Here is a 15,557-nt window from a genome sequence, read left to right on the forward strand (position 1 = left end):
CCACCCAGTGGCTCACCTCCATGCTGGAGTTGAAGGCCCGGTTCACCTTGGCCTTGATATTCACCACTTGTCCAACACTGAGGAGGGAAAAGCAAGAGATTGAGCCATCCAGAGGGACAGATGGAGAAAACAGGGGCCTCAGATACTTGTGGGGCCTCTGCCGAGGGGAACTGGCCAAAGAACGTTATGGCATACAGAGCATATTCACATCTATGATGCTACCAAAGCAAGTTGGCAAGACAGGGTTAGCACCCCATTTTACAGGTGGGGAAGCTGAGGCAAGAGGAGTGGCAAGATGTCATTCATCTCCCCCTTTCCCCTGCTCCCCCTAGTCCAATGAACGCTCAAGATTCTCTTTGCTCTCAACTCAACAGTCCCTCCTAAGGAAAGCTCCCCCATCCTCCACCTTCTTGTAGCCCCCAAAGTTTTACCCTCCTAATACAGATCACCATAAAAAATATAATAATAATGAAAAAGTTTAAAATATTGCAAGAATTACTAAAATGTGACACAGAGACACTAAATGAGCCAATGTTGTTGGAAAAATGTGGTCAATAGATTTGCTCAATGTAGGGTTGCTACAAAATTTCAAGTTGTAAAAAATGCAATATCTGCAAAGTGCAACAATTGCAGTCATGAAATTAAAAGATGCTTACTCCTTGGAAGGAAAGTTATGACCAACCTAGACAGCATATTAAAAAGTAGAGACATTACTTTGTCAACAAATGTCTGTCTAGTCAAGGTTATGGTTTTTCCAGTGGTCATGTATGGATGTGAGAGTTGGACTATAAAGAAAGCTGAGCGCCGAAGAATTGATGCTTTTGAACTGTGGTGTTGGAGAAGACTCGAGAGTCCTTTGGACTGCAAGGAAATCCAACCAGTCCATCGTAAAGGAGATCAGTCCTGGGTGTTTATTGGTAGGACTGATGTTAAAGCTGAAACTCCAATACTGTGGCCACCTGATGCGAAGAGATGACTCATTTGAAAAGACCCTGATGCTGGAAAAGATTGAGAGCAGGAGAAGAGGACGACAGAGGATGAGATGGTTGGATGGCATCACCGACTCAATGAACATGGGTTTGGGTGGACTCCAGGAGTTGGTGATGGACAGAGAGGCCTGGCGTGCTGCGGTTCATGGGGTCACAAAAAGTTGGACATGACTGAGCGACTGAACTAAACTGAATGCCTGTATTTATCCACAGACAGATAAAGCAAAGTTAGCAAAGTGTTAATTATTGACTCTCAGTGGTAATGATCACACCACTATTCAACTTTTCTATAATTTTGAAAGTTTTCATGATAAAATATTAGAAAAAGAACTTCCCTGACCCACCAATAAAAAAAAAAAAATCTATTTTTTGCAGTGCTAAAATATGACCCTTCCCCTTCCTCCTCCTCCCCTCTCCTCTTCCTCTCTAGCCTCCCCTAAAGCCAAGCAGTCACCCATTTGGACTCTCAAGCTTCTCTTCCTTCCTGACTGTCTTCCAGCTAAGGTCAAAATTGGCTCCATCCTCAGAGTCACTGCCCAGCCTCCTCGGGGGCCCCTTCAAGCCCCTAGTTTCCCAAAACCCATCCAGAGGCAGTGCCTATAGACAAATCTGACCTTTTCAGCCAGTTATAATAGAGCCCTTCCCCAGGACCAATACTCTTAGAAGACAGAGGAACATGTTAAATGACACCACAGTGATGCTAACAGTAAAACCCAGATGATGGAGAACCCTAGAGAGCAAATGACCAAACAAACAAACAAACTTCAAGGAAAAACAGAGAGAGATGGGGAGTGGGAGGAGGAAGGAGAGGGTGCGGGGAGAGGGTGATGGGGGAGATGTAGGGCTTACAGGTTAAAAAAAGACTTGAGGGAATTCCCTGGCAGTCCAGTAGTTAGGACTCAGTGATTTTACTGCTGGGGACCAGGTTCCATCCCTGGTCAAGGAACTAGGATCCCATGATCCATGAAGCATGGCCAAAGCAGGGAAAAAAGACTTAAGAGACCAAGTAACCAAATGCAACCTTATTTGCATCATGACTTGAACAAAATAAAGCAAAAAACTGTAAAGCAAAACAAAATAAAACAAATTCAAGAGACACTGTGGGCAACTGAACGCTGACTAGATATGTAATGTTGGCGAGAAATTGTTCATTTTGTTTAGAGGTAGTAGTGGTATTGAAGTTATGTTTTTTAAAAGTTCTTATTCCTTAGAGATACATTTTGAGACATTTTTAAATGGCTAAAGCAAAAACAAAAAAACCTTTCCCAGCTTTCCTCAGGTGTGGCCAGGACTTTCCAGGTCACCAACCATGCTCCAGGCCCCTCTCCAGCTTCCCCTCACACCCACACCCTCCTCTGCCCAGACTCACCTCCACTCTACTGGGTCCTACGGCAGGCCCGCCATCACTACATGCCCCACCCCAGCCTTCTCTATCATTGCTCCTCAGGTGTCAGATCCTGTTTTGGCAGCAGAGACTCAGAGTGGACCCAGACACAGCTCCACTGTCCTACAAATTCTCACTACATACAGTACTGGAGCCAGCTCAAACACCTCCTCCAGGAAGCCACCCACGACTACCCTCCGTGGCACTATGGCTGTGCTCAGTCACTCAGTCCTGTCCAACTCTTTGTGATCCCATGAACCGTAGCCCACCAGGCTCCTTATCCATGGAATTCTCCAGGCAAGAATACTGAAGTGGGTAGCCTATCCCTTCTTCAGGGGAACTTCCCGACCCAGGAATCGAACCAGGGCCTCCGCATTGCAGGCAGATTCTTTACCAGCTGAGCTACTGTGCCACTATGCATGCATGCTTTCAGTCGTGTCCAACTCTTTGCAACCCTATGGACTATAACCCGCCAGGCCTCTCTGTCCATGGGGATTCTCCAGGCAAGAATACTAAAGGGGGTTGTCACTTCCTTTTCCAGTGCCTCTATCAGTTCAGTCCCTCAGTTGTGTCCAACTCTTCACAACACCATGGACTGCAGCACACCAGGCCTCCCTGTCCATCACCAACTCCCGCAGTTTATTCAAACTCATGTCCATTGAGTTGGTGATCCCATCCAACCATCTCATCCTCTGTTGTTCCCTGCTCCTCCCACCTTCAATCTTTCCCAGCATCAGCGTCTTTTCAAATGAGTCTGTTCTTCATATCAGGTGTCCAAAGTACTGGAGTTTCAGCTTCAATGTCAGTACTTCCAGTGAATATTCAGGACTGATTTCCTTTAGGATGGACTGGTTGGATCTCCTTGCTGTCCAAGGGACTCTCAAGAGTCTTATTCAACCCCACACAGTGCCTTTATACCCACCCTCAAAAACAGAGGCAATGTAGCTCATTGGTTGGGCTTCCCAGGTGCCTCAGTGGAAAAAGAATCCACCTGCAATTGCAGAAGACACAGGAGACACAGGTTTGATCCCTGAGTCGGGAAGATCCCTGGAGAAGGGCATGGCAACCCACTCCAGTATTCTTGCCTGGAAAACTCCATGGACAGAGGAGCCAGGTGGGTAACAGTCCTGAGGGTCACAAAGAGTTGGACACAACTGAAGCAACTGATCATGCATGCACACAGAGCCTATTGGTTAAGAGCAAGCTGTCTGGGGCTAGACTGCCTTGCTTGTAGTATATCCTGAGTTCTCCACCAGTTGTAAGACCTAAAGTAAGTTACTTCTCTGTGCCTCAGTTTCCTCACCTGTAAAAGGAGGACACTAATAGCCAGGATCTCATGGTGTTGTTCTGAGGACTTAGTAAGTTAATTATCAATAGTAAAAACCATTACAGTTATTATAAAATACTGAATATAGTTCCTTGTGTTATACAGTAGGGCCTCCCCCCCCCCACCTTTTTTTTAAACTGGAGTATAATTGCTTTACAATGCTGTACACCTGAAACTAACAGAACATTGTAAATCAGCCATACTCCATGTAAAAATTGTTTACATGTTTTTAAAAAGGCTTACAAATAACTCATCGGTATGGGTTCATTAGGGCTTCCCTGGTAGTTTAGCTGGTAAAGAATCTGCCTGCAATGCAGGAGACCTGGGTTGGGAAGATCCCTCAGAGGCTGGCATGGCAACCCACTCCAGTATTCTTGCCTGGAGAATCCCCATGGACAAAGAAGCCTGGTGGACTGTAGTCCATGGGGTCACACAGAGTTGGACACAACTGAGCAACTATGCACAGCACATGGGTTCATTAACTGTGACAAAGGTACCATATGAATGTAAAATGTTATAGAAACTCTGTACCGTCTACAGTGTTTTTGTAAATCAAAAACTATTCTAAAATAAGATATTCAAAAATAAGTACTACAAAGCACCCATATGTCAAAGATCATTATTTGCCTGGAATTTACCCCTTTGAATTGAAATTATGTTTCTATATCTGCCTCCCTGCAGACTGGGAGCTCCTGGGGCACAGAGATTACGTTCCAGTTGACTTTGTGAACTCCAAACCCAGCATGGGCCCTGGTCCAGAAAAGGCACAGGTAGTGATGAATGACTGAATAAGTAAGTACAGGGACTGGCCAAACTTCTTCCTTAACCACAACTCATGGGGCACCAGGAAGTCCTAGATAAGACCTTGGCACTTGATGTCCCAAGCACTGATAGTTCAGAAGCAGGCCTGGAGGCCAGAGCACTGCATGCAGCCCCTGCAGCCTGCCCTGGGCTGAGGGCTCGGCATGCTTCTTGGGTCCTAGCAAAACTGTGCAAAGACCACGCTCAGAATAGTGTAATGAAAACCCTTCTAAACAGTACAGACATCAAACAAACAAAACTAGTAGGTAAAGAGCTCCCCATTCCTGGAGGTATGTGAGCAGAGGTTGAATGGTCCAAACTTCTGGCTCAGGCTCTGCCAAGGCACCTTGTCTAGGGGCCTCCCTACAGTCTAATGACCAATGACCCACAGAGAAGAGCCAAGCCCCAAAAGGCATTCACTGATTAAGTCTAACCAGCAACCCTGAATATTCATTGGAAAGACTGATGCTGATGCTGAAACTCCAATAATTTGGCCACCAGATTCGAAGAGTTGACTCATTGGAAAAGATCTTGATGCTGGGAAAGCTTGAGAGAAGGAGGAAAGGGAGTGACAGAGGATGAGATGTTTGAATGGCATCACCAACTCAATGGATGAATTTGAGCAAACTCTGGGAGATAGTGAAGGACAGAGAAGCCTGGCATGCTGCAGTCCATGGGGTTGCAAAGAGTTGGACATGACTTAGTGACTGAACAACAACTTCCATTTTGAAGATAAGAAAATTGAGGACCAGAGAAAGAGATTGACTTCCCCAAAGTCACACAGCATCCTATGCTGCAGCTTGAGCAACATCCAAGTCCAAAGCTGGCTGAGGGAGCCCACCCCGTGGCACCTGGCCACAGGGGCAGCTCCTAGCCCACGGCTGTCCCAGACACCTTGCAGATGGGTCATGGCTCCAGAAAGGCTGCCCCCATCCATCTGCAAAGGCCCTCAGCTGAAGCATGTGCCAGGCAGCACACAGGCTGATGAGGCGGGAAATGGGGGAAAGGCTCTGGGCTTGTGATGGGGAGACCAGAAAGAGAGGCAGGAGGCCACTTACCTAATGGTGTGCTCAAAATAGATGTCATCCATGGAGGCTGTGACACAGGGGCACCCTGCATGCCTCTCCGCTGGCATCAGGAGAAGAAAGCCATCCGTTAGCAGCCTCCCCGTGGCCCAGGCCTCTGATCAAATACCAGACCCTCCTAGCTAAGGCCTGCCTCCTCGCCCGCACCCCCACTCTTCTTTACTTTCCTCACCATGATTACGACACCCTGACCCTGTCTTACTTATCTGGATTTTGTCTGTCTAGTGCCTCTCCCTTCTGCTAGACCGCAAGTCACTCGAGGGCAAGGAATTTTGCCCATCTTGTTCACTGCTACGCCCAGTCCTGGAGCAGTGCCTGGCACGCAGGACTCAATAAGCAGCGGTCGAATGAATGATCATGCCATGCTCATTCCACTTCCTGACCTCCTCAAGTGCCCAGGCAGCCTCACCCACCTTTGTCTGCTTGCATGAGTCCCTCTCATCCTGAGGACTCTGCTCCCAGGCCTGAGTTCTTCTAGAATTCCTTCTCTGCTTCCAGGGCTGGGTCAGGGTTGCCTCAGGTCTGTTCTCCTAGAGCCCCAGTTCCACCTCCCTTTCCCAACCCCTATCAGACAGTGCAGGGGACAGTTAGGTCTTCCGTCTGCCCCCCACCCCCACCCCCTACCCCATCAGACTGTGAACTCCCTGTGGGCTGGAGAATACAAAATGAGCTCCATCCAAGCTCCACTCAACTCTGCTCAATGCCACGGGTTTTGCTACTGCCAGCCTCGGAGCAGCCACGTCTAATGCTATGCTGCATCAGAGCAAGGACCCTAGGGTCGAGGACCAGCACTCAGAGCCCTGGAGGTTTGCGGGCAAGAAGGTGGGCCCAAGCTGAGCATGTGGAACTTGAAGAGGGCACCACAGGCAGGTGGAGAGGCCTGAGTGAAGGCCGGGAGGAGAGAAGAGGGCGGCGCTCAGGGACGGCCTCTCCCCTGGTGTGTGCGGCCAGGGCTGGGGGGGGCGGCCATGCCGGGCTCGGCCTCACCCGACAGGCAGGCGGTGGCGTCGATCCACTTGAGCAACTGCCCGACGCTCAGCTCGCCACGCTGGTTGGTGTGGCAGGGAAGCACCAGCTGGCTCATCTGCACCTCCGTGGGGTTCCGGTAGCCCTCGCCGTCGGCCATGTTGTCGCTGTCCGTGCGTGAGGCCGACTTCCGGGATGTGCGGTTGGAGAACACGGAGGCCAGGCCCTGGGGAGCAGGCGGACGGTCAGCTCACAGCAGAGTCTCCAGGTCTGCCAGCCCCTGAGATCCCCAAGACCACCTGCCAAGAGAACCCAACTCCAAGAGTGTTCAGCACCCTCCAGGCCAGGGTCTCAGACCCCAGGGGCTCTCTGGATGCCCCTACTATGCCCAGCTTCCTTTGGCCACAAATTCCATGTTAACACATCCTTGCACCTGAGGGAGGGGGGTGGGGAGAAAGGGATGGAGCAGAGTATTAATTCAGCTGTAGGCCAGCTTTTTCAAGTTTTGCCTCAGATTCACCCTCGTTCTGGTAAGATTTCCCGTCTCTATTCAGGGAGGCCTAGTAAGCCCTATGGGCTTCCCCGGTAGCTCAGCTGGTAAAAAATCCGCATGCAATGCAGATACCCTGGTTTGATTCTTAGGTTGGGAAGATCCCCTGGAGGAAGAATAGGCTACTCACTCCAGTATTCTTGGGCTTCCCTGGTGGCCCAGATGGTAAAGAATCCGCCTGCAATATGGGAGACCTGGGTTCGATCCCTGGGTTGGAAAGATCCCCTGGAGGAAGGGCATGGCAACCCACTCCAGTATTCTTGCCTGGAGCATCCCCAAGGACAGAGGAGCCTGGCAGGCTACAGTCCATGGGGTCACAAAGAGTCTAACACAACTGGACAACTAAGCGCAGCACAGCACAGTGAGCCCTACAGTAGTCAAGCCCAGGGATTTGCTCCTATTTCATCCCATTAGGACCCTTTCCTCGGGCTCTTCATGTTTCAGATGACATCGGAAGCAGCACCTCGGCTGGTGCTCACCCGTTGTCAACACTTGGCCCTACTGACAGGGAGGGCTCCAGGCAGTCACTGACCAGCTGTCTGATCCAGACAAGGGCTGGAACAGCTGCCAGCTGGAGAACCAGCAGAGAAAATCCTAGAACTCATGAGTAAGAGGAGGAGTCTCTGCCCAGGCTCCAGCTTGTGAGTCTCACTTGCCAGGCAACAGAGGTAGGCGTGCCTGATAGTCCCCTGGGTGGGGTGGGATGAGGAAGGGGAACTGACCTGCCATCCTGTCTCTCTGGCCAGCTTTCCCTCATCACGCTGTGAACAGAGCTGGGGACACCTGCCTGTGTGAGAAAAATGACAAGAAGGGATAGGCACAGGGGTTCCAATATTCATGCGTGCGTGCATGCTAAGTCGCTTCAGTCGTATCTGACTCCTTGCAACCACCAGGCTCCTCTGTCCATGGGATTCTCCAGGCAAGAATACTGGAATGGATTGCCATGCCCTCCTCCAGGGGATATTCCCAACCCAGGAATCAAACCTGCAACTCTTACATCTCCTGCTTTGGCAAGAGGGTTCTTTACCACCAGCGCCAGATGGGAAGCCCTCTCATTTTCATGGCCATTGCCAGTTGTGGTGATAAGTCCCCGCTAACGTTCATAAAGTGCTTATAAAGTATCGGATACTCTTCTAAGCAGTCTACAAGTCCTAATTCAAATTTTATCCATACGTTGGTGGTATAGTGGTGAGCATAGCTGCCTTCCAAATTTTATCCATACAACAAACCTCTGAAAGAGGTGCATTATTATATTCATTTTAAAAATTAAGAAACAAGCTCAAGTAAGTACCAAGCCCAGCTGTGATCCCAGAGGTCTAGCCACTGAGACTGAGGTCCTACTCACCACACTACACTGCCTGCAGGGCCTCCAGAGGCCCAGGATGAGGAATCCAGGACCCTGGATGTGGATTCAGCAGCAAAAACGTGCTATGACCTATGTTGAACCTGCTACTGCTACAGGATGGGGGCGGTGATGGCTCAGGGAAAGGATGGGTCTCATTCTGGGGGACTATACTCTTTGGATAGCTCCCCTAACAAGAATTCCATAGCTAATTCAATAAATTCAAAACACACCAAGTTGACTTGCTTAAGGTCACTGACCCCTAAGAGGGAGCCCTGGGATTTAAACCAAGCTAATCTGACCCAGAACAGCTTGTGGGTTCCTTGGAGAGGCAGCTTCTTGCCAAGGGCCCCTGGATACCAAGTGCAGTGCTGAGGACCAAAATGAGCAAGAACAGGGCAGCTGCCCCAGGAGCTCGCAGCCTGGGTGGGGACCTGCGGGCACCAGCCTGCCAGACTGTTGCAAGCAGCTTCCAGACCACTGCGGTCCAAGCAGCAGGAGCCGTCACCATGGTAACCACTGCCAAGGCATTTCCAGCCTGGTATGTGCTGGGGGCTGCCTGGATGTGGATGTGGGTGGCTGACTTTCTAGGTGTGGGAGAAGGTAGAGGGAGGAGGCAGGCAGACTGTGTTTACTGACATTCTTCCCAAGCCCCTCCCACAGCTAGTTCTGGGACAAATATTCCAGAAAGAAGTCCTGGAGAAAGCAAGGTGGAAGCAAGATGCAGAGAATAAGGGGGAAGAAGAAAAGCAGAGTATGTGGAGTTTCCAGGCAGTTCTAGATGTGCACACAGAGAAGACCCCCCCACCCCAACACAATGTCCCTGCTGTTCAAGCCTGTTCTTACCCACTGCCTCCCTGAATCATCACAAGGCAAGCAGAGGGTGAAGACCATTTACCCCAGGAAAGTGAGGATGGCAAAAAAGCCATAGACCAGCAGTCAGGACACCTGAGCTGTAATCCTCTCTTATTCCCACCTAGCCAGTCCCCACTCATCAGTTCAGTTCAGTCGCTTAGCCATGTCTGACTCTTTGTGACCCCATAGACTGCAGCACGCCAGGCTTCCCTGTCCATCACCAACTCCCAGAGCTTACTCAAACTTATGTCCCTTGAGTTGGTGATGCCATCCACCCATCTCATCCTCTGTCATCCCCACTCCTACCAGCCTCCTATTTCCTGCTCTGTGAAACAGAAGTCCCATCCATTGACGTCTACATGCCTAGAGGCAGGATCTTTGCCTTGTCATTCTGTTCATTCATTTGCTCACTCATTCATTCTCCAAGCACCTCTTCTGTATTAAAGTGAAAGTCACTCAGTCGTGTCTGACTCTTTGCAACTCCATGGACTATATAGTCCATGGAATTCGTCAGACCAGAATACTGGAGTGGGTAGCCTTTCCCTTCTCCAGGGGATCTTCCCAACCCAGGAATCAAACCAGAAAGTCTCCTGCATTGCAGGCGGATTCTTTACCAGCTGAACTACCAGAGAAGTCCCTCCCTCTATATTGGACCCTCTCAAACACTGAGCTTATAAGAAAAATTGGGCCAGTCCTTTGAGAAGCTCCTACTCTAGTTCTCATGCTTAGAAGTACCTGGCACCAGTAGGACCGCATCAAAGATTTATAAGAGGATGTCTAGAGGCAGACTTGAGTTCAAATCCTAGCCCTGCCCCTCGGAGCGCTATGTGATCCTGAGCATGTCCCCTCTCCTCTGAGCCTCATCTGTCACTTGCCAGGTAGGGGCCAGGAGAGACTGCCAGTCTTCAAGGTACCTCAGCCCTGGTTCCAGGATTCTGGGGTCTAATCTTGCAGGGCTCTGGCATGGCCAGCTGAGCTTTCTAACAAGGAAGCTAAGGAGCTCTGTCACTTGTCAGGCAGGAAATACTGTGCTCTGAGAAGAGCGGGGCTCCCACCCTGGGGCCGGCAGAGGAACAAGCCCCACTGTGCTGGGGCCCCACCTCCCTCAAAGAGGGGAGTGCTGAGCCCCTGGAGCATGGGCCGAGGGGAAAAGCACCACAACCTCGCAGACTCCAACTCCTTCGTGGGGCTCCAAGGCAGTCTGCCACAACAGGGCAGGCCAGGTCAGGCCGCCTCCCAACCCCTTGGTGGGCAGGCAGCCAGCCAGGGAGGACGGGGCGTGTGTGGACCCAGCAGCGTTTGGCCAATGAGGCCCCAGAGCCCAGCCACTCCTCTCAGGGCCAGTCACGGGGAAAGCAGAGGCCCTGGACAGAATCAGGGCCTGGGGCAGCCAGGCAGGCTGAGCCAGGACAGCTGACAGGGAGGACAGAGCCTGCATGAAGGTGGGGAGGGCATCTAAGGGTCAAAGACGTGCGCTCTCAGACAGCAGCCATGCCAGGCATTGGCGCCCAGCCGCAACAGTCCTGGCCCGATTGAGTAATCGCAGACGAGGCCCCAGCCGGCTACACTGTGGGCTCTGTGTCCCTTCTCCTCAGCCAGAGTCATGTGACAGACCAGCTGGGTCAGAGCAAGAAAGGCCACCTTGTCCAACCCTTTCATGGCTGGGGACACTGGGGGACACTGGGGGAAAGGCTAAAGCCTAAGAGGCTTTACCTAAGGCTCCTTCTGAGCCCTGGACAACAGGCCCACACAACAGATTTAACCTGGGCTTCTTCTGTCCCCCAAGTAGCCACATTTCAGGGATCCAACCTCCTTAAACTCTTGGTCTACCCCCCATCCCTCACCCCCCACACTCCAATGCGCTCAGGCCCCTGCACTGTTCACTCACTGGGTGGTTTCCCCAGCCAGTTCACAGGCCTCCAGTCTCTCCACCTCCTTCCAGGCCTCTACACAACACTGAATGGGTCTTTCCAAAACCCAAATCCACCAACTTAACAACCACAACCTACTGCATCCTGCCTTCCAGGGAAGCTAGACCCAGTCCGCACAACTGGGACCTTGTTCTGACCCACAGGGCCACACAGACTTTTCTGAAGAGCAAGCCTGAAAAGGCACCTCTCCTGCTCAAGATTTCTCAGTGGCTCGCTATGGCTCTTAGGATCAAGGCCCTAGTCTGTAGCTCCTGCCACTGCCCCACAGCTGCTCTCCCAGCTCCAGATCACACTTGGTTTCCCAGAGCACACTCTCACTACCTCTGCCTAGGACCCCTTCATCTGTTCTCCCTGCCCAGTGAGTCCTTCCTCCTACTCCCTCTTCAGCACCCCTTCCCCATGCCTGCCTCCTCCCCAGGGAGAGTTAGGGCCTCCCCGGACCCCGCAGCCTCACTGTCTCCATCACAGCACTGACCAAGGCGTGCAGTCACTGTTTCACAGCCGCCTGCCCCAGCAGACAGGCATTCCCACAGGACAGGGATGGATGTAGGCCTGGCACAGAGCAGGTGCCAAATTAACACCTGCTGCTGCCGCTAAGTCGCTTCAGTCATGTCCAACTCTGTGCGACCCCATAGACAGCAGCCCACCAGGCTCCTCTGTCCCTGGGATTCTCCAGGCAAGAACACTGGAGTGGGTTGCCATTTCCTTCTCCAAAATTAAGACCTACAGGAGAGGAAAGTAGCAGTGACAAGGACAGGCTTGGAGCTGAGACTTGAGGAAGAGGATAGTCTGAGGTGCAGGAGGGACTGGAGGACAGCGGAAAACAAAAGCAGGAACAGCCGGGGCTCTGTGACAGGAGTGGCTGGGGCAAAGGGAAACAGGTGGGAAAGTACTAGGCACCTGTGTGGGTGGGGACAGAGGCGGGGGTGGGGGGTGAGGCAGAGTCCCCAGAAACCAAAGAAGACCCCTGGAGAAGGGTGTGCCCTGCAGTGATCAGCAGGGAAATGTGGAGACCAGCCAGCAGAGAGAACATCTCAGGGACTTCCCTGCCAATCCAGTGGTTTAAGACTCTGCATTCCCAATGCAGGGGGCATAGGTTCAATCCTTGGTCAAGGAACTATGGTTTCACATGTCACTCACCCCCACATGTCACAACTAGGAGCCCATGCTCCACAAGAGCAGCTCACATGCACCACAACTAGAGAAAAAGCCCACGTGCCACAAAGAAGACCCAGCCCAGCCAAAAATATAAATAAACCAAAGAACCACCTCAAAGAGCAGGCCTGGAACAGAGGAGGCCCATCAGCCCTGGAGGGGAGAAGCTGGCCTGGGTCACCTCTCAGCTCACTCACCATGACCCAGGGCTGTGCACAGCCCCTGGAGATCAGCCTGGCCTGGACTCAAGTCAACTAACTCAGTGACTTCAGGCAGGCTGCTCAGCCTACCTCTGTGGGCCTCAGTTTCCGTAAGTGCAAGAAATGGGATCATAATACCTACATCCAGGGTCATCATGGGGATGAAATTAAACAAGATGAAGTGTTCACAGCTCCTAGTACACACCTGCCACGTGGCTAACATTTACTGAGCACTGAGGTTAGCATTATAAAGCTGAGTTTGGGCTTCCTACCAAAATATAGCTGGAAGACTCCTAAACAGAGTTCAAACCAGACACCAGAACCTCGTGGCAACCCCGTGAGGAGGCAAGACTGGTAGCCAGTTTGAGAGGTTCTGTGAGAATTCAAAGAACCAGTGATAGAGTAACAGGGATTCAACTGCAGGGCACGAGACCCCACATGGCCCTGCTCCTCCCACTCTCCCTCCCAGGGGTGGGGACTGGAAGGCGGGCCTGGGGGGCTGGGGGGGTGGGGAGAAGCACCTTGGCCCACTGCCAGCCAGGCCTCAGGAGAGCCAGGCCCTCCTAGAGGGTGAGGGAGCTGCCCAAGTTGGTTCCCTGTCCCCATCAAAGGTGGCTCCAGGCTCTCAGAGCCACTAGTCGCCTCCCAGCAGTTTTCCCACCAGCAACACAGAAGCCTCCCTTCAATCCTATTCCCTGTCTTCTTCCCCCAAAAGGCTCTGAGGCAGCCTGCACAGACATACACACTTGAGTATGTACAGAGGCCCAAAATGTAAACAGAGCTAAGGAGCCAAATAAGAGGGGAGCAATTACCTTAGGAATGCGTGTGTTGCGCTAAGTCGCTTCAGTCGTGTTTGACTCTTTGCTACCCCATGGACTGCAGAGTGCCAGGCTCCTCTGTCCACGGGATTCTCCGGGCAAGAATACTGGGGTGGGTTGCCATTTCCTTCTCCAGGGGATCTTCCTGACCTAGGGATCGAACCCGGGTCTCCTGCATTGCAGGCAGATTCTTTACCCCCTGACCCACTAGGGAAGCCATGTGAGGAAACCAGTTGCACAAAGATGCTGCCATAAAGAATTTCATTTGGCCTTGAGATTCCCAGCAGACAAGGGTACAAAGGGTAGTAGTGGGTACCAAACTCTGAGATGAAAAGTGGGTGCACTTGTCTGTGAAGCCAGCATGAGGGCTGGGAGGACATTGGTGTTCCATAGGCTTCTGATGGCCACACATCATCAGATGACACCTTCATTCTAGAAGATAAATAATGGTCTCCAGTGCCCTATATGCACATCCTCATTTTGCTTCTAGCTACAGGGTGTATTGGCACTTGACATTTTTCAATATTTGGGGGTGAGGGAGGTAGAGAATTAAACCATTATTTCTTACTAAGAACCTTCTAGATGCCATTCATTTGGTTAGCACTTATTGAACACCTACTATGTACCAAGTTGTATGCTAGGAGCTTTCACATGTATTCATTCTCTCAGTAATTCTCATATATATCCTACAACACACTGTTATTCTACCCATTTTACTATGAACAAACCAAGGCTGTGAGAGACAGTGTATTGCTTCTGAGCACCTGAGAAGTAACAGACAGAATTTAAGACAATCCCAGAAGATGGGACTTCCCTGGGGATCCAGTGGTTAAGACTCCATGCTTTCACTGCAGGGGGCATAGGTTTGATCCCTGGTGAGAGAACTAAGATCCTGCATGCTGTACAGCAAAAAAACAAAATAAAATAAAAAATTTTATTTTACAATTCCAGGGCAGTTCCCTGGTGGCCTAGTGTTAGGATTCTAGGCTTTCACTGTTGTTACTTGGGTTCAATCCCTGGTGGGGGGAACAGATTCTGTAAGCTGTGTGGTGTGGCCAAAAAAAAAAAAAAGGCAAACCCAGACCTACCAGCCAAAGCCCACACTTGTATCTCCACAGGCCTTGGAGATGAAGAGATTCTTCCATCTGAAACTCAACAGAGGGGAGGTAAACTAACCCATGTCACACAGCCAGTCAGTGACCAAGGAGAGAAGAGAGGCCAGTACCCTGAGTCCCTGCCCAGAGCCCACAACCTAGGGCAAGCTGGTCAGCTTTTGTGCTCTCCCAGTGAGGACAGAGGGGGATGGGAGGGTCTTCAACCTGTTCATCCTGCCCCGACCCTAAATCTGAAAAGAGTCTCCAAGAACTCTTTTCAAACCATGAAATTGTTTGGCTTATGGGAGGACCTCCTTGACAAGACTCAATACTTTGGCCACCTGATGCAAACAGCCGACTCATTGGAAAAGACCCTGATGATGGGAAAGATAGAAGGCAGGAGGAGAAGGGGACCACAGATGACGAGATGGTTGGATGGCGTCACCAACTCAATGGACATGAGTTTGAGCAAGCTCCGGGAGTTGGTGAAGGACAGGGAAGCCTGGTGTGCTGCAGTCCATGGGGTCATAAAGAGGCGGACATGACCGAGTGGCTGAACAACAAAGGACTTCCTTGACAAAACCCACAAGGCCCTCCAGCCACACCACCAGTCTTGCTCACACCACCAGCCTTGCTCACACCACGTACCCCCAGACAACTGACCATCTCTTGGCTCCTCATACCCCTCAGGCCGCTGCTTACCCCCCATCTGGAGCACTCATCCTCTCCTCTCCACCTCCATACTGACTACCCGTCCCTCAGCTCCATCATCTCTCCCCTTATCCTCAGGCTCCTGGCCCCAGAAACCTCCACTCTGCAATGCTCTCCATTGTGACAACATTCATTTAACTGTGGGAGTCTTTGGTGGACACTGGACACAAAGATCCATCAGCAGGAGCCCTCTTTACTCCTGGTGTCCACGGGGCCCAGCACAGAGCCTGGCTTACTGTGGACCAAATGAATGAGTTGGTTCAGAGGGGCTCCAGTTCTCAATGTCACCCCATGTGGCAGAGAGAATGTAGGCCATGAAGTCAAGAGAAGTTCCCCACTAGAAGTGCTG

General features: G+C 51.3%; 1 protein-coding gene across 1 annotated transcript in view; it reads right to left on the reverse strand.

The window, feature by feature from the left end:
• ACOT11 (acyl-CoA thioesterase 11) overlaps window positions 1-15,303 on the reverse strand; it is a 37,010-nt gene extending 21,707 nt beyond the window's left edge. The window contains exons 1-5 of the mRNA XM_070468122.1: window positions 15,200-15,303; window positions 7,825-7,889; window positions 6,574-6,778; window positions 5,560-5,629; window positions 17-77 (exon numbers count right to left, since the gene is read on the reverse strand). Coding sequence (XP_070324223.1) covers window positions 17-77; window positions 5,560-5,629; window positions 6,574-6,778; window positions 7,825-7,889; window positions 15,200-15,206 — 408 coding nt within the window. The 5' untranslated portion in view covers window positions 15,207-15,303. The remainder of the gene's footprint in view (window positions 1-16; window positions 78-5,559; window positions 5,630-6,573; window positions 6,779-7,824; window positions 7,890-15,199) is intronic.
• Window positions 15,304-15,557: the final 254 nt, after the last annotated feature.

This window comes from Odocoileus virginianus, chromosome 5 (assembly GCF_023699985.2).
Source record: "Odocoileus virginianus isolate 20LAN1187 ecotype Illinois chromosome 5, Ovbor_1.2, whole genome shotgun sequence".
Lineage (NCBI taxonomy): Eukaryota > Metazoa > Chordata > Mammalia > Artiodactyla > Cervidae > Odocoileus > Odocoileus virginianus.